Here is a 24,353-nt window from a genome sequence, read left to right as displayed (position 1 = left end):
ACTTTAAAAAGTCAGGCAGTCCAGCGAATAGTAGAGAAAACCAGGCAGTAGATTTAAAAGAGATTCAACATACTTTACCATGCCTTTCTCTGTTCCCCGTTGTTTAATATTTGGGAATTAGTAACTTTAAGAAACTTTTAAGGGGTCCTACTGGCAACATATTTTTTTATGTTTAGCCTAATAAGGTAGAAAACAGCTATAGAAGAGATGGTTTGGTAAGGAAAATTGAGAAACTGGTGTTTTGCAGATGGAGTTCAGTTTTTGTGACCAGTGAATTTTGAGAATTACTGGTAAGGTTGAAATAAAGTAGAAGTGAACTGACTCAATTTTTTAAATAACAAAAAAACTCCTTGGTGTTCTAGTATTTGAGAATTCACTTTTAGAACCCTGTTGGTGCATTGGTGGATATGCTACAATGCGACTGTGGTATCTTTGTTGTATAGAACAGGCAAGGAATTCAAAATGCTAGAGGGCCAGGGAGTGATGTTTTAAACAAAAACAACAAAACTTGAAAATAGGCCTATAGGCCAGGTGCAGTGGCTCATGCCTGTAGTCCCAGCACTTTAGGAGGCCAAGGCAGGTGAATCACCTGAGGTCAGGAGTTCGAGACCACCCTGGCCAACATGGTGAAACCCCGTCTCTACTAAAAAGTTACAAAAATTAGGCGTGGTGGCAGGTACCTGTAATCCCAGCTATTCAGGAGGCTGAGGCAGGAGAATCGCTTGAACCCAGGAGGCAGAGGTTGCAGTGAGCAGAGGCTGTGCCATTGCACTCCAGCCTGGGCAACAAGGGCAAAACTCTGTCTCAAAAAAAAAAAAAAGGAAAGAAAAGAAGCCTACATTTTGACCCCTGCTCTGTAATTTACTAATTGTGTAATTGGTAAGTTTAAGCAAGTTACTCTCAAAACCTTTGTTTTCTCATCTGTGAAATGGGAAGAAGAACTTCTGTTCATCGAGTTGTTGTGAGATAGTGGTTGTAAAGTACTAGGCATCATGCCTAACACATGGTGGGCACTCAATAAATGATAGTTACAAAGTCCTCTTTTTTTTTTTTTTTTTAAGAGACAGAGTCTTGCTCTGTCAGTTAGGCTGTTAGGCTGGAGTGGCATGATCATGGCTCACTGCAACCTCCACCACTTGGGTTCAAGTTATTCTCCTGCCTCAGCCTCCTGAGTAGCTGGGATTACAAACGTGAGCCACCACACCGGGCCCAAACTCCTCTTTAACTTTATTTCACAGTGCTCAAAGCCAACACCTAACCATTACCATGACCATCACACAACTTCCAAAGAGAATATTTTGATGGACGTGCCATTGTAACAGATTCTGAGTTTTTACAAATGAACGTTTGTGAAATAATGGTAAAGTTCTTGCCATTATAAACAACAGCTATCCAGTAGGCAGCTGATTTTATAGGTCTGGGGCTCTGATGTTAGAGCTGATCTTTTAGAGAGCCAGTTAGAGAGTTGTGGCAGCTAGCCTCCAGGGTGGTCCATAGTGGTTGTTGCCTCCCAGTATTGATATCCTTGTATAGTCCCCTCCTACACTAATAGGGCTGACCTATATTACCAATAAGATGTTGCAGAAATTATGATGTGTGTTCTCCAAAATTAAGTCACAAAGCATTGTTCTGCTACCTTGTTCTCCCTGGGATCACTCATTCTGGGGAAAGTCAGCTGCCACATCATGAGGACACTCAGGCAGCCCAGAGGGGAAATTTACATGGCAAAGAGCTGAGGTCTCCTGTCAGCAGCCATGTAAATGAGCCATCTTGGAAACAGATCCTCCAGTCCCAGTCTAGGCTTCAGATGACTGCAGCCTCTTTTTTTTTTTTTTTTTTTTTTTTGAGATGGAGTCTCACTCTCTCACCCAGGCTGGAGTGCCGTGGTACGATCTCGGCTTACTGCAAGCTCCGCCTCCCGGGTTCACACCATTCTCCTGCCTCAGCCTCCCGAGTAGCTGGGACTACAGGTGACTGCCACCACACCTAGCTAATGTTTTATATTTTTAGTAGAGACGGGGTTTCACCCTGTTAGCCAGGAGGGGACTGCAGCCTCTTAAGAGACCCTAAGCCAGAACCACCCAGCTAAGCTGTTCCTGAATTCCTGATTCTCAAAAACTGTGTGAGATAATAAATGTTTTTTGTTGTTTTAGGCTTTTAAGTTTTGGGATAATTTGCTATGCATCAATAGATAACTAATCAGGAGTCATCAACATATAGGATGGTGATAGCCATAAGTTTGGCTAAAGACATTCAGAAGAGTGTATGTAGAACAAGGAGAGGAGTAGTCTTCCACGAAATCATGGAAGACATCATATTTTAGAAGTTGGCAAAAGAATATGAGCCCACAAATGAGAATGTGAAGGAATAGTCAGAAACATAGAAGGAATAATAAGAAAGTTTCAAGAAGATGGATGGTTGTTAACAATATCAAATGGTCAGACATTTGATAAGGACTGAGAAAATGTTCATTAGATTTTACAAGCAAAAGAAAATCCAATCCAATTACATTGTATTGGAAAGTGAATTACAAATGAGGAAGTAGAAACACTGAAACCCTACACCACTTGCCCTTCTCTACCTCTTTGGTCTCATTTTCTACCACTCACTGTTGGCTCACTACATTTCAGTGCCCCTGACCTCCTTGCTAATTCCCAAGCTAGCCAGTCACTCTTCTGCCTCAGGGCCTTTACATCTGTTGCTCCCACTACCTTTTTTAAAGATAGCAAGCTATGTTGCCCAGGCTGGTTTTAAACTCGTGACTCAAGTGATCCTTCCACCTCATCCTCCAGAGTAGTTGGGATTACAGGTGCACGCCACCATGCCCAGCTCCCCCAACTGCCTTTAATGTTCTTTTTCCAAACAGCTACATGGCTCCCTCCCCTAATTCCTACAGATCTCTGTTTAAATGTCAGCTTAGTGAAGAGATTTTCCCTGCCATATCTTATAACACATTTTTCTCCATAGCACTTACCAACATCACATGTCTAAAATGGCAGCCACTGCTTATCTCTGGCCAGTTGTTGCTAGATGAACATGTGTGTTCAAATTTCATGATTGTTCAAAAGAAGCTGGATTTTTAAGTACAATTAATTGTCAATGGGCCGAGCGCAGTGGCTCACACCTATAATCTCAGCACTTGGGGAGGCCAAGGCAGGAGGATTGCTTGAGTCTAGAAGTTCTATACCAGCTTGGGCAACATAGTGAAACCTCATCTCTACAAAATATTAAAAAATTAGCCAGGCATGGTAGCACACACCTGGAGTCCCAGCTACTCAGGATGCTGAAGTGGCAGGACTGCTTGAGCCTATGAGGTTGAGGCTGCAGTGAGCCATGAACACACCACTGCCCTCCAGCCTGGGTGAACAGAGTGAGACCCTGCTTCAAAAAAAAACTGTCAATAAATTTATGTTTCAAAGCACTTTGAAGGTCAAACAGACTCTCTGTTTTAAGGGCAGTGGATAGGGTAGGGTTACTGACAAAGGATATGGAACTGGAATCGTCAGAGAGATACCAGAGGGACTTAATGTCTTAGAAACTAAGGGGAACAGGGGCAGGGTAGTCAAAAAGGAGAAAGTGATTTGCCGGTACACATTAGGTATTAAATGAAGAGCAAAAATTGATGCTAAGCTAAAGACTGGGGGTCTTTATCCTTAGGATCTATCACTGGGGAAATCACTGGCAAACGTGGAGTGGGGGAGGAGTTTCAGAGGAGTGGTGAGACAGAAGCAAGATGCCAGTGGGTAGAAAAATTGACTGGCAAGGGAAGAAAATGGGGACAGCAAGTATAGACTTCCTTCTTAATAAAAAGAACTTAGACTTTCAGCCGGAACTGCCATCTTCCAGTAATTCACCAAAATGACGAACACAAAGGGAAAGAGGAGAGGCACCTGATATATGTTCTCTAGGCCTTTTAGAAAAGATGGAGTTGTTCCTTTGGCCATGTATATGCGAATCTATAAGAAAGGTGATAATGTAGACATCAAGGGAATGGGTACTGTTCAAAAAGGAATGCCCCACAAGTGTTACCATGGCTAAACTGGAGAGTCTACAGTGTGACCTGGCATGCTGTTGGCATTGTTGTAGACAAACAAGTTAAGGGCAAGATTCTTGCCAAGAGAATTAATGTGTGCATTGAGCACATTAAGCACTCTAAGAGCCAAGATAGCTTCCTGAAACACGTGAAGGAAAATGATCAGAAAAAGAGAGAAGCCAAAGAGAAAGGTACCTGGGTTCAACTGAAGCCTGCTCCACCCAGAGAAGCACACTTTGTGAGAACCAATGGGAAGGAGCCTGAGCTGCTGGAACCCGTTCCCTGTGAATTCATGGCATAATAGGTGTTAACAAAATAAATAAATAAAAGACCTCTGGACTGTAATTAATAAATAAATAAGAACTTAGAACACAGGATCAAGTTAAGGTTTGGGGGCGTGGAGGTTGTTTTCTTTTAAGGGTATGAGAGACCAGACTTGAGCATGTTTCCAAGCTGAGGAGAAGTAGTCACTAGAGAGAGAAAATTAGGAGTTGAGGGAATGGGACCAAAGACACAGGTGACAGCTGAATGCATCATTCTCTCAGATTGGAGAAAGGAGATAAGTCTGCAGGTGAGAAAGTAATTGAGAGAAATCACACTAACTAGCCTCCATTTTCTTGGTAGTGTAGAAGGTCAAGTTAACTGTGGAAAGTTGAAGGAAATAGGAGTTGCAATGGGACTTTGGGAGAGTAGAGAGGGTTTGAAATAACAGTGGAAAAGAATAGGAGAGGGAGCTGTCCAGAGGTGGACACTTAAGTGCCCCGCTGAGTCAAGTCAGTGTCGTTGCTGTCATCTCTGATATCCTTGCACTGAGACCGTGAATGTGCTGTGGCATCTAGAGGCATGGTTTATCTCCTTAAGTATTCAGCTGCTTTTCTTTCATTGATTCCAATGTAGAATTACTATAATTACTAAACATTTATTTAGTGTCAGGTAATGTGCTAAACAACAGAGTTAATGCTCAGACAGATAATAATAATAAATAACACATCAAATAGCCATATCATTTTAAGCTGTAGTATTATGAAGGGAAATCAGGAGCAAAGAGAATAGACTGTAGGGAAACCAGTTGAGAAATAGGACATGGAGGCCGGGCGCGGTGGCTCACTCCTGTAATCGCAGCACTTTGGGAGGCCAAGGCGGGCAGATCACGAGGTCAGGAGATCGAGACCATCCTGGCTAACACAGTGAAACCCCGTCTCTACAAAAAATACAAAAAATTATCTGGGCCTGGTGGCTGGTGCCTGTAGTCCCAGCTACTTGGGAGGCTGAGGCAGGAGATGATGTGAACCTGGAAGGCGGAGGTTGCAGTGAGCTGACATCACGCCACTACACTCCAGCCTGGGTGACAGAGCGAGACTCTGTCTCAAAAAAAAAAAAAAAGAAAGAAAGAAATAGGACATGTGGACCGGGCGCGGTGGCTCACGCCTGTAATCCCATCACTTTGGGAGGCCAAGGCAGGTGGATCACGAGGTCAGGAGATCGAGACCATCCTGGCCAACATGGTGAAACCCCGTCTCTGCTAAAAATACAAAAAATTAGCCAGGCGTGGTGGTGGGCGCCTGTAGTCCCAGCTACTTGGGAGGCTGAGGCAGGAGAATGGCGTGAACCCGAGAGGTGGAGCTTGCAGTGAGCCGAGATCGCACCACTGCACTCGAGCCTGGGCGATAGAGCGAGACTCCGTCTCAAAAAAAAAAAAAAAAAAAAAAAAGAAATAGGACATGGGACTAGGTTGGTTAGGGAAGAAAAAGCCAAAAGGAGGTTGATAGCCTAGAGAAAAATGAAGAATCACCGGGTGCGGTGGCTCACGTCTGTAATCCCAGCACTTTGGGAGGCCAAGGCTGGTTGATTACCTGAGGTCAGGAGTTCAAGACCAACCTGGGCAACATGGTGAAACCCCGTCTCTACTAAAAATACAAAAATTAGCTGGGTGCAGTGGCGCGTTCCTGTAATCCCAGCTACTCTGGAGGCTGAGGCAGGAGAATTGCTTGAGCCCAGGAGGCAAAGGTTGCAGTGAGCCGAGATTGCACGGTTACTGGGCAACAGAGCGACCCTCTGTCTCAAAAAACAAAAACAAAAAAAAAAGAAAAGAAAAGAAAAATTGAGGAATCAGGGTTCTAGGAGTCTCCCTCAGCTTGAAGAGGGAGTGAACACATGGGAATTACAAGGAGAGGGAGTTGTAATCAGAAAGTGAGAGTTTAATTTCTGAAATTAAGTCCATCAAGAACTCGTGACTTCCAGAGGGACCCTGTGAATTAGAAGTCTAAAAGGAGTGAAGGTCTTTAAAGACCAAGAGGATGGGAAATTTTGAGACAAAGTTGTTAGATGTTCATCTGTATGAACACTGAAATATCTTAAGATTATAGTAGGAATTGGGGAAAGAAGATTGGACAAGATAAGGGGTTAAAAAAAAGAGTGACAACGATATCAGAAGGCAACAGCCACAAAGAACAGAAGATGACCTTAGCCTCAAAGACACATTGCCAAGGGTGAAAGAGAATGGTCTGAAAACAGGGTTTGACACTTAGGCCAAATGCTTGAAAGCCTAATTTGCGTTTCTTCTGCAGGTGTGTTTTTAAATACCTGGGAAGGCATTTGTTGAATCATGCAAATGAAATTATTTTTCAAATGCTGAACAGTTTTTCTAAGTTAATCTCCTTTTAGTTTGTTTTATTTTGTTTATTTTGTTTGTAAACAAAACAAAAAGACATGTTGGTCATGTCTCTTAGTAACCAAGACATCCAGCATTTTAAATACTGAGAAAGAACTTTTCAGGTCATTTACTTTTGGGTCCAGACAACTTTTAAATTTTTCCGTTTTGAAATAGTATTTAAATCTAGAGTTTAGGGCTGCAGGACCAAGAAGCTTTGTTGATTCGGTCTGTAAGGGAAAGGGGTTCCTTTGAGCTGAGGCAGTTTCTCCTCTCTTTGGAGGAGGATCTTCTCAAAAACAAAACTCTCCACCGCTGTCAGTCACCAGGAGAACTAGGGTCGGTTGTGTGTTGGGAAGTTGCTTGAGACCAGTTCCTTTCCTGGGCACCTAGGTTTTTGTTTTCTGTTTTTGTTTGGGGGTGAGGGAGGTGGTGGTTATTTTTGGATGGCGACTGGAGGCAAGACTGAGGCCGAACCTTGCTAAGGTGGCTGCACAAAGAGGAAGACAAGAAGACAGCAATGGTGTCATGATAAAGTCTGGTCTTTTGGGTCTTAGCTCAAACTCAGAAGTGTTTTGTAGCAAGGCTGCCTGGTGTAAATCCAAGAGTGGTAGCTACCTGGAGGAATGGGATAGGGTGTGTTCTTTTCAAAGGTATTCAGAAGTCAAAATTATTTTAGATCTGTGCTTGGTCTCACAAGACATATGGTGAATTAGGCCCAACTACTTCCATTTAGAGCCCTGCCTTAGACTCCTAAAGGCCCTCGAGCTCTGATCTTCCATGATTTGGTAGTACTTTAAAACTTAAACCAAAAGCTAAAAGAAAAAAGAAAAAGAAAAATAGAACAAGCATCATAGCAAGCTTTGAAGTGGAATCCTGCCTTTATTCTCTTCAGATGAACTGACCAGTGGTGGTGTTGTTTTTTGGTTTTTGTTTGTTTGTTTATTTGTTTGTCTCAGATGGAGTCTCGCTCTGTCGCCCAGGCTGGAGTGCAGTGGCACGATCTTGGCCCACTGCAGCCTCTGCCTCCCAGGTTCAAGTGATTCTCCTGCCTCAGCCTCCCGAGTAGCTGGGATTACAGGCGCATGCCACCACACGGCTAATTTTTTCTATTTTTAGTAGAGACAGGGTTTCGCTGTTTTAGCCAGGATGGTCTTGAACTCCTGATGTCGTGATCCACCCGCCTCAGCCTCCCAAAGTGCTGGGATTACAGGCGTGAGCCACCACGCCCAGCCTCAACCAGCAGTGTTTTTAACTGCTAGTTGTTTATTATTTAGCAATATGTCCTGTTGTAATGACATCTAACAGAATAAAGGGCTAAAGTGCTGCCCAGAGTGTCAGATGACATGGGGGCTTAAGCCTGGCCCTACTGCTAACTAGCTATGTGATTTTAGGGTAAATCAGTAAATTCTCTGGGCTTCAGTTGATATGTTAGATTCTCTGTCACAAGCTCAGAAATGTTTTGTTTTGTTTTGTTTTTGAGACAGTCTTACTCTGTCGCCCAGGCTGGAGTGCAGTGATGTGATCTCGGCTCACTGCAAACTCCGCCTCCTGGATTCAAGCGATTCTCCTGCCTCAGCCTCCCGAGTAGCTGGGATTACAGGCACATGCCACCACGCCCTTCTATTTTTTGTATTTTTAGTAGAGATGGGGGTTTCACCATGTTGGCCAGATGGGTCTCGAACTCCTGACCTCAAGTGATCCGCCCTCCTCAGCCTCCCAAAGTACTGAGATTACAGGCGTGGGCCTCCCCGCCTGGCCAGAAATGAATTTTAACTATCATAAGTAAAATATTTGTCAGAAAGATGTCAGGCATCCTAATGGAAGACTAGAGGACCAAACTTAGAGAACAGGCGTATGAAAGGAAAATAAATCTCAGAATCATCACCAAATCATCACCCAAATCATCACCAAGCCAAAGGGAAAAGTCAAGCTGGGAAGTGCTTAGGGCAAACCTGCCCCCCGTTCTATTCCTAAAAAGACAGCTACTAAGATTTTTAAAAGCTACATACCTCCCTCACTAGGAATTGTGGACAAAGGACAGACAGAACTCAAAGTCATCCCTCTTCTGCTCAGTGAGATAAATGCAAACCTGATTGCCATCTTTGGAAAGGCTAATCAGAAACCCAAAAGAATGCAACCATTTGTCTTGTATCTTCCTATTACCTGAAAGTCCTCTCCCCACTTCAAATTATCTCGCCTTTCTTGACGGAACCAGTGTACATTTTACATATATCGATTGATGTCTCATGTCTCCCTAAAATGTATAAAACCAAGCTGTGCCCCGACCACACTGGGCACATGTCGTCAGGACCTCCTGAGGCTGTGTTACGGGCATACATTCTTAACTTTGGCAAAATAAACTTCCTAAACTGACTGAGACCTGTCTCAGATATTTGGGGTTCAAAGGAAAGAGCTAGGATCATTCAGGGAAGACCAGGGAGCAGGAGCAGACTGTCCCATACCTCGACACTCCCCATGTATCCGAAGCAGTAGGAATAATGGGGTATGGTCCCAGGGGAGAGTTTCCAGGGGAGATTCAGATTCCAAGGGGAGAATTTCCCACTGGCCAGATGTAAGCCACATTCCAGCTTCCTACAAAACCCCTTGCAGTTCCAGAGTTGGAGGCCACCAAAACCACATTTGAATGGATTCCCCAAAAGGAGCGTAGGATGATATTGAAAAAGATAAATCTATTGCTGAACAGCCAAAAACAACAAATGTCAAAGCAGATGTGCCCCATCTGTAAAAACTAGAAGGTTAATTGTATGACCAGTGGTAAAATTATTGATCCTAAATTATGTCTCTGTCAGACATTTCTAAGATGCACATGGTTAAAGCAAAAATGGAATTAGAAGATCTTATCAGTAAATGAACATTCAAAATGAGTGGAACAAATAATTTTGTTTTTTTGTTTTGTTTTTGCCTTCGATTTATGATCGGTAGTGAAATGACCAGGGAGTTTTGTCCAGATTGGAATTTGTCTCTCAGTCTTAAACAAATAGATCCTTTTTCTCCCCTTCAATTTTAGGAAAGGGGAAAAACAGATAGCTGCATCCTAGTGTAGTTGTGCTGGGCATTGTGCAACAGAGTTTAAGTGGAAGATTAGCTGGAACTAAGTCTGATGGTTATTGTTACTGAGTAAGAACCAGAGTCCTAAGCTCTTCTCTGCTTTGGCCAGTAATCGGTCTACTCATGTGGCCCAGTCTCTGTTTGTCTGGTGATAAGGATAGAAATAATCCTGACACTTGTATTCAGAGGCATGTGTCTGGGAAATCAATGCCCTCAGAGAGAGAGAGTTCCAGGTATGGCTGGGCATTCTAATATTCAGTGTTTGGTCATGCTGCGGGGGTAGGGTGGGAATGTCTACTTACAGAGAACAGTGCGATATTTGGGTTTGGATTTTCTCCTGTTGTATTCTGAATTCCTTTAGGATTACAGAATCACATTTTCTTCACTACCTAGAGGTGTCCTTTTGACTTTTGCAGCCAGGTTGCATACATCAAGGAATAATTACTTTTTCCTTCCTGTTTTAGGAGTTTGGCCAGATTTTTTCATTAGCCATTAGTATTGATAGCTGTGTAGTTCCTTGAACTCTGGTCTGATATTTGAAACTTTTTATTATGAAATTCCCTGTCTGTGGTGTGGTCACACCAAGTGAGAACATGAATTCCTTTCCACCTGGTAGGGTTGACAGAAGCTGTCCTAGCACCTTGAATCTGAAAATTAACTAAGCAGAGAAAGCTTATCAGGAGGGGAAAAATATTGGGAGAGTGGAATGTATTTGAAAGTTTTTGCTAGATGAGTATTCTTCAAGACGAAAGTATGAGTTCAGATTATGTGTGGTACTTGAATTTAACGTAAATACCAACCACTCACCTTGTGCAATAATATTGCATGCAGTCAATATTACACAATAATTTGTCTGCTGATTTTGGCTTCAAGCAGAATTATCAAACCAACTCCAGAGTTTGGCATTACAAACATTATAAACATGAAAATCTGTTTCCTTCATTTTAGTGTAACATCTACTTTCTGCCACTTGATTTCTCATAGTAAATGAGCCATTTCTTCTTGTATGTGTGCATGTAGAACAGTGGAATTTCTATCCAACTGACGTTCAGCAATTAGGCCAGGTATGTTGTTGCTTTGTTTTGCTTTCTTGACCTTCCTGCTGGTCATGGATGATCACCCTGGCCACATTCCTCAAAGATTATTTCAACCTCAGAACAGTTAAATATTTTCTTCCCTTAGTTGACCTTTTCCTCCACACTTTTTAAGAAGAAACTACCAGGTAACAAATGTTGTACTTTTAGGAAGTGATTTTGATCAGAAGGGATTGTCACAGAGCACTTTCCCAAATATTTTTAAAGCCGAGTACTCTTTCCTCAATATTTTGAGACTGAGATGCCACCATCATTTCCAGCAGATATTACAACTTGCTCTACTGTCCGGATTCATCTCTGAGACATGTTCTTTATCCCACTCAGTATGGTCTTTCTGTTTATGGCCTTGTTGGGAAAGTGCTGGGGAAAATGAGAAGAGTTGGAATCCGAATGGATTTCAGTAGTTTTCTCTCACTCCTGTACTCTACTTTTTTTTTTTTTTTTTTTTTTTTTTTTGGAAATGGAGTTTCACTCTGTTGCCCAGGCTGGAGTGCAGTGGCATGATCTCAGCTCACTGCAAACTCCACCTCCAGAGTTCAAGCAGTTCTCTTGCTGCAGCCTCCCAGGTAGCTGGGATTATAAGCGTGTGCCACCACACCTGGCTAATTTTTATATTTTTAGTAGCGACAGAGTTTCACCATGATGGCCAGGCCGGTCTTGAACTCCTGGCCTCAAATGATAAATGATCCATCCTCCTTGGCCTCCCAAATGCTGGTATTACAGGTGTGAGCCAACACACCTGGCTAATTTTTGTATTTTTAGTAGAGATGGGGTTTCACCATGATGGCCAGGCTGGTCCTGAACTCCTGACCTCAAGTGATCCATGCTCCTTGGCCTCCCAAAGTGCTGGGATTACAGGCGTGAGCCACCACACTCAGCCCCTGTACTCTACTTTTAAATTCCCTTCTGTTGAAAAGGTGTATATGGACATTGTGTTTCGTCTACCATAAACTATATCATAAAGCAAAAACAACATGGTAGAGAATGATTCGGAACATAAGCTTTCAAGTCAAATCTTGGTTTGAATCCTTGCTCTGAAGCTTGCTAGGCTTACTAGCTGTATGATCTTAAGCAAGTAATTTATGATCTCTGAGCCCTCAGTCTCTTACTAGTACCTACTTCATAGAATTGTTAGGAAGGTTAAATAGGCCGGGCGCGGTGGCTCAAGCCTGTAATCCCAGCACTTTGGGAGGCCAAGGCGGGCGGATCACAAGGTCAGGAGATCGAGACCATCCTGGCTAACACAGTGAAACCCGTCTCCACTAAAAAGTACAAAAAACTAGCCGGGCGAGGTGGCGGGTGCCTGTAGTCCCAGCTACTCGGGAGGCTGAGGCAGGAGAATGGCGTGAACCCAGGAGGCGGAGCTTGCAGTGAGCTGAGATCCGGCCACTGCACTCCAGCTTGGGTGACAGAGCGAGACTCCGTCTCAAAAAAAAAAAAAAAAAAAGGAAGGTTAAATAAAGTAATGTAAAATGCACCTAGCATACAGGAGATATCTAGTTGAGTTAGCTATTATTAGCTCCTTATATATACATACACATATTTACGTATATACATATACACACACACATATATATACATATATACACACACATATATATACATATATATATATTTCTTAAGCAGGGATGTCTTTCCCATTGTTGAGCAGGCAGTCTATGGCAAAGAGAAGCATAGATGTTTTTAAGTTATAAAAACTCTGGAGGACTTCACTGTCATGAGTGCTCTGTTAGAAAGGTGATCCTGTCATATTTGTATCAAGCAGCTAATTATTCTCTTTAGATCAAGAAAACAGTATTCTCTTTATCTCATTTATTCCTTACTGTAGGGGTTCTTAAGTCCTTTGGGGTTATATTTAACTTAGGCATCTGTAATCACATACAAATGACTTCATAGAGTTTACTGCAGTTCTGTTTCTGTGCTAGACTCTACAGAACTAGTCAATTCAGAAACATGAAAAAGTTTTCACCTGCCTTTTTAAAGAACAGATTTTTTTTTTTGAAACGGAGTTCCACTCCGTCGTCCAGACTGGAGTGCAAGGGCACAGTCTCAGCTCACTGCAACCTCCGCCTTCCGGGTACCAGCAATTCTCTTGCCTCAGCCTCCCTAGCAGCTGGGATTACAGGCGCCCGCCACCATGCCCGGCTAATTTTTTTGTATTTTTAGTAGAGACGGGGTTTTGCTGTGTTGGCCAGGCAGGTCTCCAACTCCTGACCTCAGGTGATCCGCCCGCCTCGGCCTCCCAAAGTGTTGGGATTACAGGCGTGAGCCACTGCACCCAGCAAGAACAGACTTTTAATTAGACAACTGACAACTCCATGTCAATTGAATTTTTAAGCAACTGTTTCAGAAAGACATATTTACATAATAAATCTTTTATTATTCTGGCAAGATATACCAACCTTTTACCTTACACAAAAGTATATGCAATTAAATTTACATATAATTTTCTTCATATGCAAATAAAGCATTTAATTTTCAAGTGGAATTTTATCTCCCTAAACTCTGGTGGTGGTTATAAATTTTGTTTTATCACTTCCATGCTATGAATTTTTTTCCGTTATGATAAGAGATTTTTGTAATCAGCCACACACTTATTTCTGGTCCCCTTGTGACCAACAGAATGTCACTTTTTTGATAACTGAGGGGTCATGACCTGGGGCCACAGAATAAAGAGGATTGATCATACCATCCAGATTGTCTGCCATGAGTCTCTGGGAGCCTATATCGCACCTATTATAATAGTATTAAATAGTAGTCTCGGGCCGGGCGCTGTGGATCACACCTGTAATACCAGCATTTTGGGAGGCCAAAGTGGGCGGATCATTTAAGGTCAGGAGTTCCAGACAAGCCTGGGCAACATGGTGAAACCCCGTCTCTACTAAAAATACAAAAATTAGCCAGGTATGGTGACATATGCCCGTAGTCCCAGCTGCTTGAGAGGCTGAGGCATGATAATCGTTTGAGCCCGGGAGGCAGAGGTTGCAGTGAGCCAAGATCTCACCATTGCACTCCAGCCTGGACGACAGAGCAAGACTCCATCTCAAAAAAAAAAAAAAACAAAAACAAATAGTAGTCTGTTGGCCTACCTTGTGCATTTTGTTCCATCAGAAAAATTTATTGACATTTGTGTTTCAAATAGGAAAGCCTCTTTTCTCTTATATGTGAATTAGTGATATTTATACTATATGTGAGTTTGATTCCTGGCCTTTCTTTTATAATCAGGAGTTTTTGGAGTCCAGGTGGCTTTGAACTAAACAGCGGCCCTTGTTTAGCTCCTTAACCCTTACTTTGAGAAAGCCCTATATACATTTTAAATAACACATTTAGATATGCTTTAAAGCAAGAATGTACTTAGATATGCTTTAAAGCATAAGCAACAAATGTATCTATAAAAAAACAGTATTACTGAACTCCAAAAACCAGGAAGTTCTTAAAATAGTGTTTGTCAAAGAGAAACTACTATCTTACAAAAGGAATGACTGAAGTATGTTCAGTTGTTTTAAACTGTTCAACAAATATACACACTTCTTTTGTAGATGTAGTGAACTCCTTTGTTTACTGGAACCCACAGTGTCCAAAGCTGTTACTTTGCCTGGTGAATAGGTAGGATATTTAATCTTTATTTTAAAAATATTTTCATTTAGTAAAGCAGCAGTTGCTGTGTTGGCAAAAGTGTGAATTTCATTTCCTGTCTGTGGTGTAGCCCACTCATCCTGTCACTCAGACATTTTGTTTTAGGTTGTTCCCGTAATGTGAGTGGAACAGAGTGACCCACAGTAGGGTGGCATGTGAACACCACGGATGTAACAAGAGACAAGGCTTGTGCAACAGACCACAAGAGAGCAATGCTTTATTTAAAGATGAAAACAAAACAAAATCAAGGCACCCCCACCCCCAGCCAGCATGCAAATTTTTAAAGTGACATCTGTGGATTCTTTTGTTTTTAGAAGACATGTTTCAGTCTATTTGGCAGGTTACCTCAAAGGTTTTATTAGCTTCATGGACTTTATTAAAGGATAAAATTGAATCAATGTCTGATAACATTATAGAGGTGATTTAATTTCATTTGCTAATCTATCATCAAACATTTTAAAGTCCATTAATCTGCCACATATATTGAGTTCTATAATGATTATTTTTACATGTGAGACTTGTCCTAAATTACAGTTTCTGCTACAGTGACAGGACAGATACACAGTGTGGAAAAAACCTGGGATAAATTCATTCATCCATCACCTGTTGTTCAAGCAGCTAATATGTGCCTTACACTGTTTCCAGTGCTGCGGCTGCAGTGATGTGCAAAATTAAGTCCTTGCTCTCATGGAGCTTATATTCTACTATAGGAAGGTAACCACAAGTATGCATGTGAATAAATATAATTTTAGTTTATGATAAATATTCTGAAGGAAACAAAACAGAACAGCAGGATAAAGTATGATTGGAATTGGGGGAAGGAGCAGTGATATTGGAGCTGAGACTTACATAGTAACAGGCCATGACAAAAGTATTCCAAGTAGAGAACAGAGAGCACAAAGGCCCTGAAACATTGAAGAAACAGAAAGAAGAATCACAGATCATGGTAAACAAAAGGGGAGATGATGTAAGATCTAGGAGTAGTCCTGTAGTATGTTACAGGGCCTTGAAGACCAAGCTAAAGACTGGCTTTTTTATTTATAAGTACAAAAGGAAGCCTTTGGAGGGTTTTAAGCAGGGAAGTGACACTGTATGATCTATATGATTTTAAAGTCACTCTGGTTGTTGTTTGGTGAGTAGATGATAGAGGGCAGAAGTGGTTGCAGATAGACCTGTTAAGAAGTTTTGTTTTTTCTTTTTTTCTTTTTTTTTTTGATACAGTGCCTGGGGTTTGTTTCACTTCAGGGGCAAAGTAAATGGGTGAGGATGTAGAAGAAACAAAATTTGCCACAAATTAAAGCTTGAATGTGATGGGAACACGGGGCCTTACTATAGTATTCCCTCTACTTTTGTGAATGTTTGACATTTTCTGTAATAAAAGGCTTTTTTAAGAAAAACTTTTTAAATAGTGGTCCAAGTAAGGAATGATGTGCCATGGACCAGTGTGATAGTGGTGATAGGAATAAGTGGGCAAGTTCAAGATATATTTGAAAGTAAAGCTGGCCGGGCGCAGTGGCTTACGCCTGTAAGCACTTTGGGAGGCCGAGACAGGTGGATCACGAGGTCAGGAGATCGAGACCATCCTGGCTAACATGGTGAAACCCTGTCTCTACTAAAAATATAAAAAAATTAGCCAGGTGTGGTGGCGGGCGCCTGTAGTCCCAGATACTCGGGAGGCTGAGGCAGGAGAATGGCGTGAACCCGGTAGGCGGAACTTGCAGTGAGCCAAGATCGCGCCACTGCACTCTAGCCTGGGTGACTGAGTGAGACTCCGTCTCAAAAAAAAAAAAAGTAAAGCTCACAGGAATTGCTAATGGATTAGATATATATTATAGGAAGGAAAGACACTAAGGATGACTATTAGGTGTTTTGCCTAAACAACTGGGAGAATGAGGCTGGAGAACGAGGCCAGAGATTGACTTGAGGGTGGGGGAACTCAAGAATTTAGTTTTGGCAATGTGAATTTAACATGCCAATTAAGATTTCCAAGTGGAAATATTGAGTAGACAATGTCATTTACAATCCGCTAGCTAACCTTCAATAGTAGTGCTATACTCAAAAGCAATTTAGAATCCTCTATTAGGTATTTCTAAACTTGGCCTTCATGAGTTAAGTTCTATCCTTTCAGATTCTGTGAGAAACTTGATGGATAACTTGAAAGGCTTATTTAGTTTATTGATATGAAATAATTTAGATTTATTTTCTGGTTATATATGGGTATCCACTAGTTTTTTTTGCTTTTTTTTTTTTTTTTTTAAGAGACAGAGTCTTGCTCTGTCATCCCAGCTGGAGTACAATGGCGCCATCATAACTCACTATAATCTCGAACTCCTAGGCTCAAGCGATCCTCGCACCTCACCCTCCTGAATAGCTAGGACTACAGGCAAGTGATACCACCCCCAGCTAATTTTTAAAATATTTTTTTGGAGATGGAGTCTCACTGTGTTGCCTAGTCTAGTCTTGAACTCCAAGCCTCAACCAGTCCTCTTGGCTTGGCGTCCCAAAGTGCTGAGATTACAGGCATGAACCACTGTGACTAGATCAGTAATTTTATTTTGAATAGCCGCTATCCTCAGCAGTTATTCTGCACCTTCATTACCATCTTGTGAATGACAAACTCCAGTGGGTTAAACACACTTCCGGGCCGGGCGCGGTGGCTCAAGCCTGTAATCCCAGCACTTTGGGAGGCCGAGACGGGCGGATCACGAGGTCAGGAGATCGAGACCATGCTGGCTAACACGGTGAAACCCCGTCTCTACTAAAAATACAAAAAAAAAAATTAGCCGGGCACGGTGGCGGGCGGGCGCCTGTAGTCCCAGCTACTCGGGAGGCTGAGCCAGGAGAATGGCATGAACCCGGGAGGCGGAGCTTGCAGTGAGCTGAGATTCGGCCACTGCACTCCAGCCTGGGCGACAGAGCGAGACTCCGTCTCAAAAAAAAAAAAAAAAAAACCACACTTCCTGCCCACTACTTCTTTTCACTGAGTATGGGGATGCAAGTTGGCAGTAGTAAAATTTTGAGGTAATACTTTACTGTGGTGTATATTTTAAACATAAATCTTTTTTGCAAACTTTGGACCTATTAGTAGCTAAATATTGTAGCATACTTCACATCTGATTAGGACAGTATTGAAACATCATTACTGATAACCTTCTACTAATCTACTTATAATAACTAATATTTATTAAGGGCTTTTTACTGTATACTAGGCACCACTTTAAGACGCTCTGTTCTCATTGGCTCTTCACAACAACTTCATTTTATTATCCCTGTTTTACAGATAAGGAAATTTAGGCCTACTCTGGTAGGAAGAAGTAAAGCTAGGATTCAAACTCAGACATTCTGGTTTCAGAGCCTCTGCTCTTAACTGCCGCCATGTAATGTATATAGAATATCGTAAGTTTTGGCTGGGCGCAGTGGCTCACACCTGTAGTTCTAGCACTTTGGGAGGCCAAGGCGGGTGGATCACATGAGGTCAGGAGTTCAAAACCAGCCTGACCAACATGGTAAAATCCTGTCTCTGTTAAAAATACAAAAATTAGGCCGGGCGCGGTGGCTCAAGCCTATAATCCCAGCACTTTGGGAGGCCGAGACGGGCGGATCACGAGGTCAGGAGATCGAGACCATCCTGGCTAACACGGTGAAACCCCGTCTCTACTAAAAAATACAAAAAACTAGCCGGGCGAGGTGGCGGGTGCCTGTAGTCCCAGCTACTCGGGAGGCTGAGGCAGGAGAATGGCGTAAACCTGGGAGGCAGAGCTTGCAGTGAGCTGAGATCCGGCCACTGCACTCCAGCCTGGGCGACAGAGCGAGACTCTGTCTCAAAAAAAAAAAAAAAAAAAAAAAACCACAAAAATTAGGTGGTCGTGGTGGCTCACTCCTGTAATCCCAGCTACTCAGGAGCCTGAGGCAGGAGAATTACTTGAACCTAGGAGGCGGAGGTTGTTGCAGTGAGCCAAGATCGCACCATTGCACTCCAGCCTGGCAACAAAGTGAGACTCCCATCTGAAAAAGAAAAAAAAGAAGAATATTATAAGTTTTGTTTCAGAAAACTTATCTAGAGGCCGGGCACGGTGGCTCACACCTGTATTCCCAACACTTTGGGAGGCTGAGGTGGGCAGATCATTTGAGGTCAGGAGTTTGAGACCAGCTTGACCTATGTAGTGAAACCCCTGTCTACTAATATACAAAAAGCCGGGCATGGTGGCGGGTGCCGGTAATCCCAGCCTACTCGGGAGGCTGAGGCAGGAGAATCGCTTGAACCCAGGAGGCAGAGGTTGCAGTGAGCCAAGATTGCGCCACTGCACTCCAGCCTGGGCAACAGAGCAAGACTCCCTTTCACAAAAGAAAAAGAAAGAAAACTTGTCTAGAGTAGGCAGGAGTGTATGCGTGAGTAACCACAGCCTCTCTTGATTATGTTTTTACTTCGTTCCATGAAGTTGGAACTTTGGAATAGGGAAGAGAGAATCCTAAAGTGGTTATCCATCCTATCCTTTGATTTCCTTTCCTAAATAATTTATTTTCTTTTGACTTTTTCCTTGTAGCATCAGCGAGAGCTTTCTAACTGTCAAAGGTGCTGCCCTTTTTCTACCACGGGGAAATGGCTCATCCACACCAAGAATCAGCCACAGACGGAACAAGCATGCAGGTAACACTCGCATATATACTATTTCTTTCTTGGTAACTGTATCTTGTGTTACATTCTAAAAGGCTGACTACCTCATCCCCATCTCTTCAGAAGTTCTTTAATGGTGAAAGAAAGTGTTGTACTGTGCTGTAATCACTTTTCTTTTACCCTCAGAGACCATTTTTTTAGCACTTAGCAAAGAGTCTTTTACACTTAGTAGATGTTCAATACATTTTTGTTGGAATAATTATAAGAAAGTACCAAAATACTCTAATGAAGCTATATGAAACTTCTCAGTTAAGATTGAGATTTTTTTGTTTTGTTTTGTTTTTTTGAGACGGAGTCTCGCTTTGTCACCCAGGGTGGAGTGCAGTAGCATGATCCCAGATCACTGCAACCTCCACCTCCTGGGTTCAAGCGATTCTTCTGCCTCAGCCTCCTGAGCAGCTGGGACTACAGGCGCCCACCACCACGCCCACCGCATTTTTGTATTTTTAGTAGAAACACGGGTTTCACCATGTTGGCCAGGCTGGCCTCGAACTCCTGACCTCAGGTGATCTGCCTGCCTCAGCCTCCCAAAGTGCTGGGATTACAGACTTGAGCCACCGTGCCCGGCCAAGGTTGTTTTTGTTTTGTTTTGTTTTTTCGAGACCCTCACTCTGTCGCCAAGGCTGGAGTGCAATGGCGTAATCTCAGCTCACTGCAACCTCCACCTCCCGGGATCACGCAATTCTCCTGCCTCAGCCTCCCAAGTACAGGCATGCACCACCACACTCAGCTAATTTTTGTATTTTTAGTAGAGATGGGCTTTCACCATGTTGGCTAGGCTGGTGTCGAACTCCTGGCCTCAGGTGATCTGCCCGCCTCGGTTATCCAAAGTGCTGGGATTATAGGCGTGAGCCCTCGCGCCTGGCCCTCAGTTAAGGTTTTGAGTGTTCAGGTTAAAAATCTTCAGGTGGGCCAGGCACATTGGCTCACAGCTGTAATCCCAGCATTTTGGGATGCTGAAGCAAGAGGATTGCCTGAGTCGAGGACTTTGAGACTGGCCTGGGCAAGATGGTGAAATCCCATCTCTACAAAAAATAAAAATTAAAAAAAAGTTAAATTAGCCAAGTGTGGCCGGGCACAGTGGCTCACACCTATAATCCCAGCATTTGGGGAGGCTGAGGCAGGTGGATCACCTGAGATCAGAAGTTCAAGACCAGCCTGGCCAACGTGGTGAAACCCTGTCTCTACTAAAAATATAAAAATAAGCTTGGCCTGGTGGCACATTCCTGTAATCTCAGCTGTTCTGGAGGGTGAGGCAGAAGAATCACTTGAACCTGGGAAGCGAAGGTTACAGTGAGCCGAGATCATGCCAGCCTGGGCAACAGAGCAAGACTTGACTTCAAAAAAAGAAAATTAGTGAATTGTGGTAGTGTACACCTGTGGTTCCAGCTACCTTGGGAGGCTGAGGTGGGAGGGTCACTTGAGCCTGGGAAGTTGAGACTGCAGTGAGCCATCTTTGCACTACTGCACTCCAGCCTTGGTGACAGAGTCGGACCCTGTCTCAAAAAAAAAAGAGCCAAACACGGCTCGCGCCTCTGATCCCAGCACCTTGGGAGGCCGAGGCGGGTGGATCAACTGAGGTCAGGAGTTTGAAACCAGCCTGGCTAACATGGCTAAACCCCATCTCTACAAAAAATACAAAACTTAGGCCTGGCACGGTGGCTCACGCCTGTAATCCCAGCACTTTGGGAGGCCGAGACGGGCAGATCACAAGGAGATCAAGACCATCCTGGCTAACATGGTGAAACCCTGTCTCTACTAAAAATACAAAAAAAATTAGCCGGGTGTGGTGGTGGGTGCCTGTAGTCCCAGCTACTCAGGAGACTGAGGCAGGAGAATGGTGTGAACCCGAGAGGTGGGGCTTGCAGTGAGCCGAAATCGCACCACTGCACTCCAGGCTGGGTAACAGAGTAAGACTCCATCTCAAAAAAAAAAAAAAGAAGAGAGAAATACAAAGATTAGTGGGCATGGTGGCACGCGCCTATAGTCCTAGCTACTCAGGAGGCTGAGGCAGGAGAATTGCTGGAACCTGGGAGACGGAGGTTGCAGTGAGCTGAGATCGTGCCACTGTCCTCCAGCCTGGGCAACAGAATGAGACCCCGTCTCAAAAAAAAAAAAAGTTTAGCTGTTCCCTTGAATCTTATTCAGAGTTACTTCAACTAATCAAAGATTCAATTTCTGATTTCTTTCTGCTCTCTAGTGATGGTATGAGGAGAAGAATGATACAGAATATACTAAGATAAACTTTTTGCTGTGATAATGAGTTATTATGTCACATATTAAAGTGCCGGTGTCTACTACTTGAATGTATACACTAAAAAGACTGGAAATTTAACCCAGAGGACTTCTATAAACAAAGAGTCATCAAATAAACAAAGAATGAGTATAAGCTCTGGTTTTGAAATATCAACTAATAGTAGTATATGCATTGTATTATTTTATATTGGATTTCTCTAAAATCAGGAACACCTGTGGTGATGACGTTTAAAAAGAACCGTAGAAAATGTGTCCTAGGGAGAGAGATCTCCAGGTGTAGGATATCCACAGCTTAAGAAGATAACCTAATGTTTCTCTTCTACCGGCAGACCTTATTTATCATTTTGGGGAAAAAAAATAAAAGCTTGAGGACACTGATCCTGATCAATAGTATACAAAGAGGCAGATTGCTTGTTGTCATAAATGTGACACTTTGACTACTTGTGACCTCCAGGAGTGAAAAAAAAAATTGTAACTACTAAGAAAGGAACAAAGACTACAATAACCTTAAGTGTTTAGGTCAGAGGTGAAAGCCAAAAATACTGGATTCCATTGAGCCAGTAGTTGAGCATAGCTTTAGTGAGATAATCTCGGTTATTTTAGTGGCTTCCCTACTACTTGTCTGGGCCTTCACGTAGTTGCAATTGTGGCAGCTCAGAATTGTAATGCATTTTGTTTGGACAATATTTTCCTCCTACCAGAACTCTCTAGCCATGGAAAATTTTTTAGAGTAAGGGAGGAAATAACCTCTTTTGGAAATTAGCTTGGATTGCACTTTCTAAAACCTTCCTCCCCAGTGTTCAGTACTGGAGGTCAGGTAGGAGAGGACGCTTCCCCAAAAAACTTGAATGTGCGGAAGAAGTATGCCCACTAAGCTTTTTATTTCTTTTTAGTGTGGATATTTATCCCTTACAGTAAAAAGAAGACAAATTATTGGTTTAAATCCAGTTTGACTAGGATGTTGGGCAAACTACTCTATGGCATGTAATAGTTAATGGGGTCAATGGCTTTTAAAGCTCCTGGCACTGGTTGACATTTTTCTTTGGTCAAACTTCTACACTCAGCTGCCACCCAGGTTTCTACTTGACATCGTTCAGTTAGCTTTCCTCATACTAAAAAGAAAAGCAGATTTAACACAAGCTGAATGGACTTGATTTGTGATCCAGACCGGAACAGATGAGGCAGTGCGAGTATAAACTTGGCTTACAAGAGCCAGGCTGTCACATAAAGTGAAGCTGTCTTGGCCAAGCCCACAGTAACTGCAAGTTGATGGCAGAATTGAGAGCAGATCAAGGGCTTACCATGTCTAGTTGTATTTCCTTATGCATGTTTCTTGAACTAGTTAGAATTTTTTAACTGGGCTACATTTGAAATATCCAAATAGTATTTTGCAAAGAAGGCTATTACAGGTGAATGTCTGCCAGTATTTTAAATGGAAACAATGAAAAGTCTATAAAATCCAATAGAAAATTGAAATTTAGCTCCTAGCAGTGAAGTATATGGTGGGAAAATGTAGGGAAGGTTATCTTAATGCTATGTCAATATATTGCCTTATATTAGACTCTGTGAAGAACAGTTGCCCAGTAGGAAATGATATGCAGTTTGCTCAGAGCAGTACTTTTTGCAGCCAACAAACCTGAGCTTCCAACTCACATAAGAAGGCTTACTTGAGTAGGCCTCCTGACTTTTTTGTCTGAGCTTCAGAAAAGCCAGCTGAATCTTTGGGCCAGTAGTGTTCGGAGTGGGGACTTTGGGCTGCTATTTAGGGTTCTCCTCCAGAAGTTCTCCACCCTAAAAATCCTTTCCTCTGGTTATTTCTACTGGTAGGACAGAAGGAAACTTAGTTTTAAAGAAGCTCCAGCCTGGTGCTGTGGTCTATGCCTGTAATCCAGCACTTTGGGAGGCCCAGGCGGGCAGATTGCTTGAGCTTAGACTCCTAAGTCAGGAGCAGCCTGGGCACCATGGTGAAACCTCATCTCTACAAAAAATACAAAAAATTAGCCAGGCGTTGTGGTGCGCACCTGTAGTCCCGGCTACTCTGGAGGCTGAGGTGGGAGGATTGCTTGAGCCCAGGAGGTCACAGCTGTAGGGAGCCGTGATGGCGTCACTGTACTCCAGTCTGGGTGGCAGAGTAAGACCCTGTCTCAAGAAAAAATAAAATAAAAAGTATCCTCAGCTGCTTAACGCAGTTGCAACTTATAACTCGGGTAGCTTTTCATTGTTTATACCTAACACTTTGTCTCTTCATACCTGTCCTTTTATTTTTTGTTTAACAGCTTTATTGAGATATAATCTACATACCATGTAATTCACCCCGTTTACTCATTTAAAGTGTACATTCATTGGTTTTTAGAAGAGTCACAGAGTTGTACAGCCATCACCACAATCTAATTTTAGAACATTTTTATCGCCCTGAAAATAAACCCGATACCCATTAGCAGTCAATCCCTATTTCTCTCACCCTCTCTCCCAGCCCTAAGCAACCACGAGTCTACTTTCTGTCTCTGTAGATTTGCCTATTCTGGGTGTTCTGTAAATGGATTCATATAAATGGATTTTTGAGACAGGCTCCTTTTACTTAGCGTGTTTTCAAAGGTCATCTATGGTATAGTATGTATCAGTACATCATTCCTTTTTATGACCAAATAATACTACATTTTGTGGATAATACTACATTTTATTTTTCCATTCATCATTTGATAGACATTTGAGTTGTTTCCACTTTTTTGCTATTATGAATAATGCTGTATATACATGTGTGTACAACTTTTTGGGTGGACATATGTTTTCTTTTCTCTTGGGTTTATGCATATGAGACTTAAGATTGTGTCCCTGGCCTTGAAAGGTAGTAGAATGGATCTGGCCAAACATAATGACTCTCCATTTTAATTTTGAAAATTGAAAGATTCTGCAATATGGAATTAATTGGTCAGAAGC

General features: G+C 42.6%; 1 protein-coding gene across 7 annotated transcripts in view; it reads left to right on the top strand.

The window, feature by feature from the left end:
* Positions 1-24,353, top strand: part of SSH2 (slingshot protein phosphatase 2) — a 311,909-nt gene that overhangs the window by 213,111 nt on the left and 74,445 nt on the right. For all 7 annotated transcript variants that reach the window (XM_030922916.1, XM_010367962.2, XM_030922917.1 and 4 more), the window contains one exon: positions 19,030-19,133. In XM_030922916.1, the coding sequence (XP_030778776.1) occupies positions 19,030-19,133 (104 nt within the window). The remainder of the gene's footprint in view (positions 1-19,029; positions 19,134-24,353) is intronic.

The sequence above is a fragment of the Rhinopithecus roxellana genome, chromosome 19 (assembly GCF_007565055.1).
Source record: "Rhinopithecus roxellana isolate Shanxi Qingling chromosome 19, ASM756505v1, whole genome shotgun sequence".
Lineage (NCBI taxonomy): Eukaryota > Metazoa > Chordata > Mammalia > Primates > Cercopithecidae > Rhinopithecus > Rhinopithecus roxellana.
The sequence above is the reverse complement of the archived record's forward strand: the minus strand, read 5'-3'. Positions and strand labels throughout refer to the sequence as shown.